Here is a 13,108-nt window from a genome sequence, read left to right as displayed (position 1 = left end):
TCCAATAGCTGGGATAGTATGTTTTTTCAAGGTAAGGAAAAAAAATAGCTAGTACACAAGACCACGCAGAAGAAATAATGTAAGTAAAAATGATGAATATGAGTTTGTGGGTGAAGTTTTAAATATATCCGAGCTAAATTATTTGAATAAGTTAAGTGATATAATCGGAAACTAGATCTGTCTTAATATGATTGAAAATTTTGTGATAATTAAATCGAATAATTTTCAATTTTGATGTTTCAATTTGTTTATTTTTTAAGATCGAATCATAATTCCAGTTCGGAGTTATTTATACAATAATAATTGTAGTGAGCAAAAGTAATAATTAAAATGAGGTGAGTTTTTAGTGAAGGTTAATTTAGTTCATTCAAATTGCGAAATTCAAATATTTAAGTCTAAATCAAATTTACATAGTAAGCAACCATATTTGCTTAAACAATGGATTAAATGTTAACATAGTTTTTTAAAGTGGTAGAATTTAATTAGTTTCAAAACGGTGTAACAATCTTTAAAAAAAAATAATTAAAATTAAAAAAAGATTGTGAAAAATATTTGTATTTGAATTGTAATAGAAAGAAGAAAATTAAATGCGTAATAAAAAAATAAAATCTTGAACTCAAGGTTTTACTTTAACATAAAAAGTTTTAAAAATTAGCAAATCAATTTTAAAAAAATTAACAAACTTTATTTGATCTACAGAGAAAATAGAAATTTATTTTTAATGTAGTTACTTTATATGAATTACTTTCATATGACTACATAGTAAAATTTTATAAATTTAAATACTCTGGTTATTATTAGTTCTCTAAATAATCAAATCAAAATAATAAACAATTCAAGATATAATTAGAAAAAGTGCATGTTAAATAAAATGATAAAACTATTTTGAAAATAAATAAAGTCGTTTTAGAGTTAAAAAAATATTTTTTAAGTTTTCCTTAGAAGGAGAAAAAGCATAATATAAGATGAAGAGTGAGTTTCTTCTGATATCTTTTGAAAGCTAGTTGACCCCCGCAGGTTGCAATCCCCCTTCTGTGACAGTGATTAGTTTCGGGTTACACACGCACCCCCACAAAAAATGTAGGGGAGACAGTGGAACGGGTTTTGGAGGTCTATCCTTACTGAAGGTTAGAATTGAAATGGAAAGGCCTCCTTAGGTATTCTTTGGACAAGCTTTGTATTCCAACACATATGTCGGTGACAATCACGGTGGTCCTTTTCAGGAACCTTCGAATTCATGAAATCGAATGCTGGCAACATACAGATTTTGTTGTTTTACGGGATTGTTTGTTATAGGCAGAAAGCAAGATCAAGTTAAATTGAACCACGTTTGCCAGCAGTCTGTTACTTATAATAAAATAACAGGAACAACAATATTTTCCCCACTCCTTTATGCAGAATGATCAATTTTTATTTAAAAAAAAGTTAAATGAATAATGGAAATACCTTAATTAATTATTTATTTATTTCATTCTGATGTACACACCAGCTACAAGTAAAAATTAAGCACAACTATTAAATTTATTTTTAGTGACAGAAATAATTTTATTATATTCAAAATATTTTCATGTTCAAATAATTATCATAATAAAAGTTGATGAAATTACACACATATATTGCATATATATATAATCATTATCATTAAGGATTTTCCTTATTAGTTATTTTTATTAATTGAATTTAAAAATATGTTTAATATCTTTCTTAAATTTGCTATTTATTTTTAAATTGAAATTTTCTGTACTTTTCTTATTTCTTAAATTTAATTTTTACAAATTTCGTTATAAGATGTACAAAATATAGTTTACTTGCACTAAAACCAATTCACTGATTGAAAATTTGATTTTATTGCTACTCATTTCTTACATTTGATTTCAACATTAAATTAGTTTTAATGGGTATTCTTCTTCACATATTTTTCACCGTCAACGAACATATGGTACACATTGTGAATTTACACATCTTTTGTGCTCAACTTTTATAACATTTGTATTTATACAAGACTCTAAGGACTAAGGAACCTATAATTCTTTCCTTATTCAAAAACTAGCTGCTTGTATTCATATTACGTAGTATATATTTTAAATCTTAAAATCTAATTTCGATATTCGATATATATAGATAAAAAAAATCATAAGTGATGCGAAGTGTGTGGTCATATTTTTCGCAAATTTAACCTCTCCTCCGCAAAGAAATTTCGAAAAATGATACTTAAACACAGCTCCTCTTTCTTAATTTAGTGAATAAAAAAAGTTATTTGACGTAAATTTTTGAAATAAAATTTTGCAACACAACCTTTACGTAATTTGATGACTTCATTGACTTCTTTTCCAGTTGCAATAAGAATATGATTAAAAGTATAGTATAAGCAAATATTTTATATAGTATATACAAAAACATGCACAAGAATTGCAAACGTGCATGACATAGTTTTTATTTTTTGCATCAAAAATCAATTTTTTTTTACATCAAAGTTTTGTAAATCAAATTTTTTTTCGTAAAAAAATCAAATTGCTACAATTATCTTGCTACAACTTCGAAAAATATTCTGTAAAAATGAATCGTGGCAGTATGTTATAGAATTATTGTGATGGATAAATAGAGCTTTTATCGCATAGAAATTCCCTACCTAATTTCATTATAAGACCAAAAATTTTNAGGTTTTGCCACACACGGTGGGAATGACTGTCACAAAACATTTAAATACTAAAAATAGGAGGTGCCTCTGTTGCTTAAACCAATGGTAATACTTAACAATGAATACACCCCATCTATTCTTTTTTTATGAAAAAAAAAAGACAGTCATAAGTGTAATTTAAACGAAGTGTTAGGATTTTCTTATAATCAAGGATTAAATTGTAAGTAATCATTTCTTATTTATGCATCATGCTCACTCAAGGCCGGATTAACCATTAAGCACACTAAGCACGTGCTTAGGGCACCAGAGGATAGGGTGGCACCACAAAGCCAAACTAAATGTTCACAGTACATTATCTTACTGAAATGATATATCTACTTACGCAAATGAAAAATTCTTTCTCCAAGAACTCTGTATTGTTCAGCAACAATGTCTTTGTGATATTGCCACTGCAATATTGACAAATAAAAACTTTAATTCATTCGTTTGACTTTAATTCATTCATTTTGTTTATGTATTTAAAATGCCTTTTTTTCACATTCTGACTGCTGATTTACTTTAATAGTCGGTATTTCATATTGTTCATATATTTTAGGCTGCCCTTGATTGTGCTATTCATTATGCTTCACAAAGATTAGCTTTTGGAAATCCTATACTTAGTAAACAAGCAATACAGGTAATATTTATTGTTTAAATTAAATTATATTTTTAATGCTACAGTTTACATAAGAATTATTATTTAAATGTTACAGTTTACACAACAATTATTATTTAATGCAAAAAGTACTTATTAGACTATTGTACTGTGTGCCAAAATAAAATGGACCACACTGAATAACTTTTGATCTATTGATCGGATCTTCACATTCTAGGACTCAAACTTAATGGCTCTAAGAGGGTGACCTCAAATATGCTAATGAAATTGTCAGGTGTCGCAAACTTATATTTTATGGGGGATTAGCATTTTGCCAAATGAAATTCCTAATTTGTCCAAATCATAAACAGGTATGTTATTAATTTGCTTCAATGAAAATTATTTTGTAGCTAATATTTAACTATATGCTATATTCCACCACAGATTTAAAGGTTTTATATACAATTTTTCTATTAATGATCCGCACTTAGTCAGTGAAGAAACCACTAAACTGTTGTGAAGAACTTGGGTTCGATATCCAGTGGCAGCTTGAAGCCCGTCAGATTGATAAATACCATTTTGTTTAAGAAGTAAAGGCAGTTTGTGTACAATGTTGACCTCATTGCCTCAATCAGACCATTGGTGACAAAATAGAGGATCTTTAACCTTCATGAATCCCTTGACAAAAATAAGCTACTGCTTTCCTTTTAGTTTTAGTCGATAAATAAAGAACCATTTAATACACAAATATAAAAGAGAGAAATAAATTAATTCGGCAAAGAAGAAGATATAAAATTTTTCATTATCCAGCGAATCAAATAACTAAGAATTTGGTTATCGGAAAATTTTTTCGAATACTGATTAGAAAGATAGTCTGAGGTCACTCGTACGTCACATGAGCACCAGAGTTAAGGCAAACAAAGAATTGAAAAAACTCTCAATATTAGTTTATATAAATATTAACATAGAGCAGACTAATTAAAACATGACCCAATTATTTTTTTCCTTCAAATTTGGTTCTTGTTCTGGATGGAAGACGAAAAAAAATACAGATTTTTTATTAAACTTGAGGGTTAAACAAACAAAAAATCAGAACTTGAAGGTTAAACATTAAATAAAAAATAATACTTGCAAACAATTTCTTTTTGCATGGAATTACCTTTGAATAAACAAATTTTATAATTATGTCCAATAATTTTTCGATTTCCTTAAAAAGTGCTCGAGATATGGCATAATACGCAAAAAATAAAATTAACATCATGGGGTTCAAACTTTTGATTACTCTTCTGACCAAACTATAGGGACAATATTTCCAAGATTGTGGCTAGCCCCTATATTTTGGAGGTCAGGAATACGAATCCGTTGAAAAAAAGGTATGTTTATTCTGAGAAAGTGCGTTTTTGTGTTTGATTTCAAAACTTAAAATATAGTCTCGCTGATTAAGTAGCATATTTGAGGTCACCCCCTCGAACTATTAAGAATGAGTCATAGTATGTGAAGATCAGATCATTAGATCAAAGATAAAGTTATTCAGGGTGATCCTTTTTTTGTGTGCACTGTACAGACATTTTTATTATTATTTAAATATTTGATGTTCTCTATTCTTCTAAGATGAAACTGGCTGATATGGAAACAAGATTAGAAGCTGCTCGTTTGCTGACATGGAAAGCTACCATGTTGAAAGATGCTGGACAAAATTACACAAAGGTATGAATTTAAATAATTTTTATTAATTTATTACTTACACCAAAACCTACGATTTTCTTATGAGGAAATGGAATTCTTAATCGATGTGAAACCTATAATTTTCAACCAAATATGTACTGTGCTTAAAGTAAAAGTTTAATTTAAAATGCAGATTTTAATGTGATTAATAATTTTTTGTGGATTTAAAATGTAAGAATTAAATTTAATTTAAAAACTGAATGCATAAAAAAATAATTTTTACTTTAATGTTCAAAACAAAGGAGAGTGACATAAGGGTTTGCTTCCAATTGAGACCTCGCAATTTTAAATCTCGATAGCAATTGGTTTAGTCATATACTGCTATAGGTGCATAAACTTCTATTAAAAAATATCAACAGGGTATAATGAATCATTACTTATAAACATGATGTGAAACAAGAAAATATTTTAGTACATGATTGTTAAGAGAGATTTATATGTTCTGTTCAAATTTAACGAAAGTTGCAAATTTTGTCTCAAAAGCTTTTAAACATAAACCTTGAAATATTTAATAATTTACATCTTAATAGATTTTGTAAGTTGTGTACTATTTAAAACAAAGTATAATTTGCTTCCTTAAAACAATGCGAAATGAAAAATTACATAAGAATTAGTTTAGGAAAGGCATGAGAGTTTTTGCTATGAGAAATTCCGCTGTTCCCCCCCCCTGTTCTTATATATAATAATTTATTCTATATGATTATAGAATATAGAAATATTTTATTTTGTATGAGATTTCATGCCCAAAAATGCTGTTTATCATACAATTATCGATGATTTTGGTTGAATATACCTGATTCAATAATATGTTCTACTTAATAGTTATTTGTTACATTAAAAATAGAATACTGGTGACCCGTGTGAATTATAGTCTCTTGATAGTTCACTTACTATGTATTTTCTTTTGACTCAATAACCCTAGCAATTATTTGTACATTGACCCCAGTAGAGCTCAAAATTGGCTAATATGGGTCCCATAAAAACATGTACCAAGGGACCTATTTTGGGATGTCTAGATTTTTCAATATTGGTCCTAGAATGACTTTCAATATTGGAACAAGATTCATTTCTATCTAGTAGCAATATAGAAAAATCGAGACATATTTGTGTTTACCCAACATAAGTCTATAACGTGCCTACATCGAAAATTATATTGGTCCATTATTGAAAGCCATTCTAGGACCAATATTGAAAAATCTAAACATCCCAATGCTTACCTAACATTTTAAGTCTATAAGGGCTCTACATCGAAAATAATATTGGTCCATTATTGAAAGCCATTGCTTTGCTTTCTTTCGTATGCCTGTTTAGGCAGAGGGGTGCGATTGTTCTTGTTTTCCAGTGCCGCCATCTATGGCCAAGAATTCGACTTCTGCCATACCATACCTCACATCCGTTTATAGGGCGGACCCATTCATACTTCCATTCATTCATCCACGAATCATAATTTTTTACCTAAATCAGAGAACGATCGATCTCCAATCTAGTACCCCCAGAGGTATTGATTTGTTATGGGAACATGGAGAACTTTACGACTTGACAGATTTAACGTGCATCAGTCACCATTTACTACACAGGGAGTCTTTGGCCAGCAGGTTTCAAACCCACGAACTCTCGGCCATAGTCCCAGCGCCCTACCGACTAGGCTATCCCGGCCCATTGAAAGCCATTGTAGGACCAATATTACAAAATATAGACATTCCAATATTGGCTCGTAAATTATTGTTTGAGGCATGTGTGTTCAAATCACGCCTATGTGGGGCTAGGCTAAAGGACCCCGTTGTGTCTGATCTAGACTGAGCAGATCAACGTCACTGTTACAAATTGAAAGTTGATTGTTCTATGTGATCCGTTCATCAAAGTATGCATGTTCCTATTGAGGTGGTCTTCCTATCGAGATTCATGTGTTAAGATCATGTACGAAAGTCACCTATGTAGACTGATTGCATGTCACCTATGTAGACTGAGACAAGCCTGCCTGCAAGCAGCCTTCATCTATTAAGTCAACCTTCATCTATTAAGAGGTAACTCAAGATAGAATCAAGTTAACATATTTTATATACTACGGAACTGGAATTTTAAAGTTGTAGTGTTAATTGCACTACAGACTCCATATTGCAAGCCTACAAGGGTCCTATATAGAAATTAATATTGTTCCTATGATCAAAACCATTTGAGGACCAGTATTAAAAATTTCCACACCCCAATAGTCGCCCTATATTTTAAACCTATAAAGGTCCTACACAATCTATAAACCTATAAAGGTCCTAAAATAAATATTTAACCAGACTATAAAGCCATTCTAGGACCTATTATTAGAAAACTTTTACATCTCAATCTCGGGCCGATATCGAAACCCATTCTAAGACCATTGGCTAGAAATATATAAAACCATTATAGACTTGTAATTAAGGACCAGTTTTGTATTTACATGTATTGAACCTGGGAATACTTTTGAAATACTTTAAAAATATCCATTTCTATATCTAGTTCCTTAATAAGTGATTTACAATACAAACAAATCTACCTATAACAGATTTTTTTTTCCCTCATAAGGTTTTTTTTTGTTTATTTCACTATAGTCCAAAAATTCACCTTTAGAAAAGAAATATTTGTTTTTTATTTGTCTATTAAACATGTGATAGTTCATATAAAATGTTGGTAAAATTGTACACAATTGAAAGAAAATTTTTGTTCAGGATTTTTTATTATGAAATAAGAAAACTACTGTGCAAATGCTTTGTCTTAAAACGCTCTGCTGATCCAAATATCTTGAAAATTAATTAATAGAACAATTAAGCACACATATTTTAAAAAGGAAAAATTGCTTTTACTCATTATTCGGCTTTTGGGGGTAATGCGGTGCGACTTGGCATAGAAAACTAAGCGATCTTAAAAATTTATTCTTGTTCTTGATATTGCAGGATGTTAAAAAATAGATTGCTAAGGCTGCACTTAGCTATCAGCTACATTTTAGAGTGGGCTTAGAAGATACAACTGCGCAATCTGATTAAGCACTCTCTTTACAGCATTACTGGAAATGATTATCACCTTCGTCAAAATGGCAAGTTTCTAGTCAAAATTTATGTTTGATGTTGAAAGAGTTAAAAATTAGATTGATAAAGCTGCATTTGAACTATTTGCAATATTTCAGATTAGGTTTCAGAAAACGTGATGTACAATCCAATTAAACACTCAGTATTTACCATATTACTGGAAATAATAACTACAAACATTTTCACCTAAAGCCATGGTGGCTCAGGAGATAGAGCGCTCTCCTTCCAATTAGATGAATCGGCTTTGAATCTCAGCAATGGCTGGTGGATATGAATTCCGCTCCCAGGTCGTACCGAGTGCAAGCTGGCATAAAATATTCTCAGTGGTAGGGGTAGGCATATAATGGGTTTAGAGACCTCTGACCATCAAGCTAACCGTTGAAGGTTTTCCTCTTCATGCAATGCAAATGCGGGTTAGTTCCATCAAAAAGTCTTCCACAAAGACAAATTTCTCCCAACACTTGATTCAGGAGTTCCCTTGTCTTCTGGGTTAGAATCAAAATTACAAGTCAACGTAGTCGAACATTGGTAGTCATAAACTCTTTGACAAGTTCGGGAGTAGAAAATCGAATTACGAAGAGCACTGCATGTTTTGATTTTATTGAAAAAGTTGCACTATAGAATTATATTGGTGGCTATCTGCCCATGAGATTTGAAAACAACTAAGTATGGATTTTAGAGAAAAGCGTTTATTTTTTTTTACCTTTTAGGTTTTATCTAAGGGCTATAAAATATTGGGTTAATTGGCCAATTTTAAATAGGGTCTACATTGGATGAATAACGTCTTTAAAATATCAGGTGAATTGTACAATTCTATATATGGCCTACATTGGTTAAGTAACGACTATGAAATATCGGGTCAATCGGACAATTGTTAGTTGGGTTGGTTTATATTGGCTGAATAACGGCTGTAAAACATTGGTTGAGTCAGACACTTCTGTATCGAACTGACATAGACTGATTAACGGATATAAAATATCAGTTGAACTTCACAAATCTGTATAGGGCCAATATTGGCCAAATAAGAGCACAAGAGCAATAAAATATCAGATCAATTGGGCAATTCTATACAGGGTAAACGTTTGCTGAATAGTGGCTATAAAATATCAGTGGAGTTGAACAATTCTATATATCGCTTATATTGGTTAGTAACGGCTATAAAATACCCGGTCACTTGAACAATTTGATATAGGGTGTGGCGTAACTACCACTACAAAAGTTGAACAACATTCACTAGTATATAAAGCATGCTAACTTGATTCTATCATGAGGTACCTTTTGATAGATGACGGTTGGCATGGTCGATTAACTCCGCCCCCCACATAGGGTTTATATTGGCTGAATAATAGGGTCTGCAATGACAATATAACGGCTTTAAAATATCGGGTGAATCATACAGTTTTATCTCTGGTCTATATCATGGGTGCAAGTCTTCCGTCCCCAGGACGGATTTCCTTCTTTCGAAAATGTCCGCGGACGGAAGTAAGACGGAAACAAGACTGACTCGAAGACGGAAATCGGAATTTTTTTTTTTTCTGTCCATAAAAATATTTTTTAGGTCTACGTTATTGGTCTACTTTCTTATGTCCTGTTGTTATTTTATCAAAAGACAGATGAATAAATATTTTTTGTACAGTATTTAAACTTGATGTATTATGGTAAAGCTTTCTTAGACAGTTTGCATATGTCGAGGGGGTATTGTGTATGTTAGGTATTTCAGTTAAAAAAATTTCAGTCTTGGCCTTTTTTCAAACTTGCACCCATGGTCTATATTGGCTGAGTTACGGCTATAAAATTTTGGGACAATCGGACAATTCTATGCAGGATTTATATTAGCTGAATAACAGCTATAAAACATCGGTTGAGTCTGACACTTGTATATCAAAAGGACATAGGCTGAATAACAGCTTTAAGATATCAGGTGAACTTAACAAATCTGTATAGGGCTGATATTAGGTAAATAAGGGAAATAAAATATTGTGGGAATATTGTTGACAATTTTATATAGGGTAAACATCAGCTGAATAGTGGCTATAAAATATCAGGTGAATCCGACATTTCTGTATCAGTCCAATATGAGCAAAATAATGGCTAAGCTAAGATTGGTGAACATTGGCCCAATGAGTTCCTGAGTCATCTTGATGCTAGGGAATGTTCAGCATTTATTTTGTTTTATCAATAGAAAAATTTTTAAGTTAAATATTATATTTCAGGAAACTTCCATTAAAAAACTTTCTGCTTTTGAGACATTTGTATCTTTTCTAAATACTGATTTTTGATTCAGTAGTGTTCAGTATATGTATCATATTTACCAGTATTAAATTTAACATTCATANAGCATTTCATTAGTTAAGCATTTAGTTAAGCATTAGTTCAGCATTTAGCATTAGTTAAATATTATATTTCAGGAAACTTCCATTAAAAAACTTTCTGCTTTTGAGACATTTGTAACTTTTCTAAATACTGATTTTTGATTCAGTAGTGTTCAGTATATGTATCATATTTACCAGTATTAAATTTAACATTCATACAAGGCTGTCTGTCCTACTACCTTTGAGACAGTAATGCTAATTTATTTCTGTTAATTGTTAAAGAAATATTATTTTTCAGGAAGCTGCAATGGCTAAACTTACAGCTTCTGAGACTGCAACATTTGTGGCTCATCAGGTAATATGTTCAGGACATATATATATAAATAAATTTATAAAACAAATTGTATAATTACAATTCTGTTTTTCAAAAATGACCTTATTCTAAGAGCCTTTTTGTTTTTCAATACACGCATGCAATAAAAATACTAATAACATCCGAAAAATATGTCTTGATTTTTTCGCACATAATGCAGTTTGGCTTTATAGGCTATATTAATGCAGATTAACTAAACGAAAAATACAGTATTCATAATTTGTAAATTAAACTTTAATAGAATAAATTTAGTACAATGTAATTTATGCCTTTCTCATTAAAAGTATAAAGTATTGTTTAAAACTTTTAAAGAATTTCATCAAAATATATTGCACACTTTACACAGTCCTATTATATTCTAAAGCAGAGGAGCATAAATTGCTCTTAAAATGTAACAAACTTGAAATTGATTACTTGTGTAGTTCAATATAGTTATCAAATTTTAGCATTTCTCATTTCAGTACATTAAGTGGTTATTTTGTTTATGTAAGAGTACACATTTATGTTATTTTGTAACATGGCACTTTAGTAGTACAGATGCAAATACTTTTATCAATTTGTTTTTGATAATCAGCCAAATAATTCAATTATTCGTTAATATTTTTTTTCCAAATAAATTAACTGGAGTTGTTTTAACAGCATGCATTGTTTATTTTAGGCTATTCAAATCTTAGGTGGTATGGGCTATGTAACTGACATGCCTGCTGAAAGGCATTACAGAGATGCAAGAATAACAGAAATTTATGAAGGTACAAGTGAAATTCAAAGGATTGTTATTGCAGGGAATCTTACTAAAGAATATGGGCTCAACTAATACTTTCCGAATTATAGAAATGTATTGAAATTTATATTGCTTTAAGTGTACCTGATTTTTTATTATTTTAAATGAAATAATTATACCCAATTGTTTTAAATATACTTCACCTTTATAGATTTCACTAAAGCTCTGATCAATTTATATGCTATTTTTATAACAATAAAATATGTTTTTTGCACTATGGTTTCTATTTTATATTTATTAGGATGAATGAAATATTTACACCATATTTTAAAATATTTATAATCATAACACTTCAGAATTTGTAGTTGCATCACTGTCAACTTCTACTTCTATGGAGACTATATGATGCCCGGGAACCATGGCCAATCCAAGCACACGAGGTTCTTCAACTGTACTATCATCACCTAAATTAAAATTATGTGAATATGAGTTTTTCATAAATAAAATTATATTTCAAAAATTGATTATTTTAAGTCAATATGACTAGCCGTTAGTAAAATGCAATTCATTATAAGAACATCAGCTCTGCTCAATCAGACAATCAGCCTTATTTAAATACAGTAATGAAGATAATACAGATTCAGGGGTCTGTCAGGTTTTTTTTAAGAGGTAGCTATTATGGGAAAGTTTAGACATAATTTGTGAAAGTTAGAAATTATACTAAAAAATCAACAGAAAAATATGATAATATAATTATTCTGATTCTTTAGTCTGATATTTCATTCTTTAATAACAGGTACAAAAACTTGATTCTTGAATAACATATACAAAGTAACAGTATTTAGTTTATTTCTCTATGAAGAATAGAAATATCAGAATCCATTTTTATTTCTGATAAAATAAAGAGATATTGAAAGTTTTATTACAATGCTGTTATTTATGTATTGCGAGCATTACTAATGCTTTGATCGTAAATTTGAATTGACTTGTAATTAAACAAAAAAGTAAGGAAAAAATATATGGATCTTTAATTCGAAATACATACAAGAAATTCTTTTAAGCGAAATTGATCTTGTTTCAAAAATATCAAAATTAGACAGATCTGAGTTAATGTGTCAAAGAAAAGAATTTATGCACTTAAAATATTTTATTTTGATCTTAAAATTTTATTTATTTTTAATTGGCATTGAGATTTTACTAGTACTACTTCAAAAGTTTTCAATGAAATTTTATAAAATCTAGTTAAATTCTTAAGAACGAAATCGATTATTTACGCAAATAATCTATTTTATTCACTATTAACTAACACGAAGATTTAAAGGAAACTACCTCATTAGTTTGAAATTTTGGATAAGTTAAAATTTTATAAAAACGATTTTATGTTATTATTATTAGAGGTGCTTTACTTTAACATTATTCATCTTCATTTAAGATGACGATTTTAATTTAATTACTTCAATAGTATGCAATTTCAGAAAAATTTTATGATTATACGAATCAAAAAGTACCCATTTTTATAGTGTTCACTAAAAATAATAATAAAAAAGTTAATGATGAATCAATACACAGGAAATTTTTCACAGAAAAATTGACACTTTTACACAAATAATAATAAATTAGGGGGAAACTTAGGAAATGGGTCTGAGAAA

General features: G+C 29.7%; 1 protein-coding gene across 2 annotated transcripts in view; it reads left to right on the top strand.

Annotated features, from left to right (window-relative positions):
• The window catches only part of LOC107450516 (Activator-recruited cofactor subunit 42), a 57,363-nt gene extending 45,629 nt beyond the window's left edge, over window positions 1-11,734 (top strand). For both annotated transcript variants that reach the window (XM_071181286.1, XM_071181287.1), the window contains exons 10-11: window positions 10,664-10,720; window positions 11,397-11,734. In XM_071181286.1, the coding sequence (XP_071037387.1) occupies window positions 10,664-10,720; window positions 11,397-11,552 (213 nt within the window). In that variant the 3' untranslated portion in view covers window positions 11,553-11,734. The remainder of the gene's footprint in view (window positions 1-10,663; window positions 10,721-11,396) is intronic.
• The last annotated feature ends 1,374 nt before the right edge of the window (window positions 11,735-13,108 follow it).

Source organism: Parasteatoda tepidariorum, chromosome 5 (genome assembly GCF_043381705.1).
Source record: "Parasteatoda tepidariorum isolate YZ-2023 chromosome 5, CAS_Ptep_4.0, whole genome shotgun sequence".
Classification (NCBI taxonomy): domain Eukaryota; kingdom Metazoa; phylum Arthropoda; class Arachnida; order Araneae; family Theridiidae; genus Parasteatoda; species Parasteatoda tepidariorum.
This window is presented reverse-complemented; position numbering and strand designations above follow the sequence as displayed.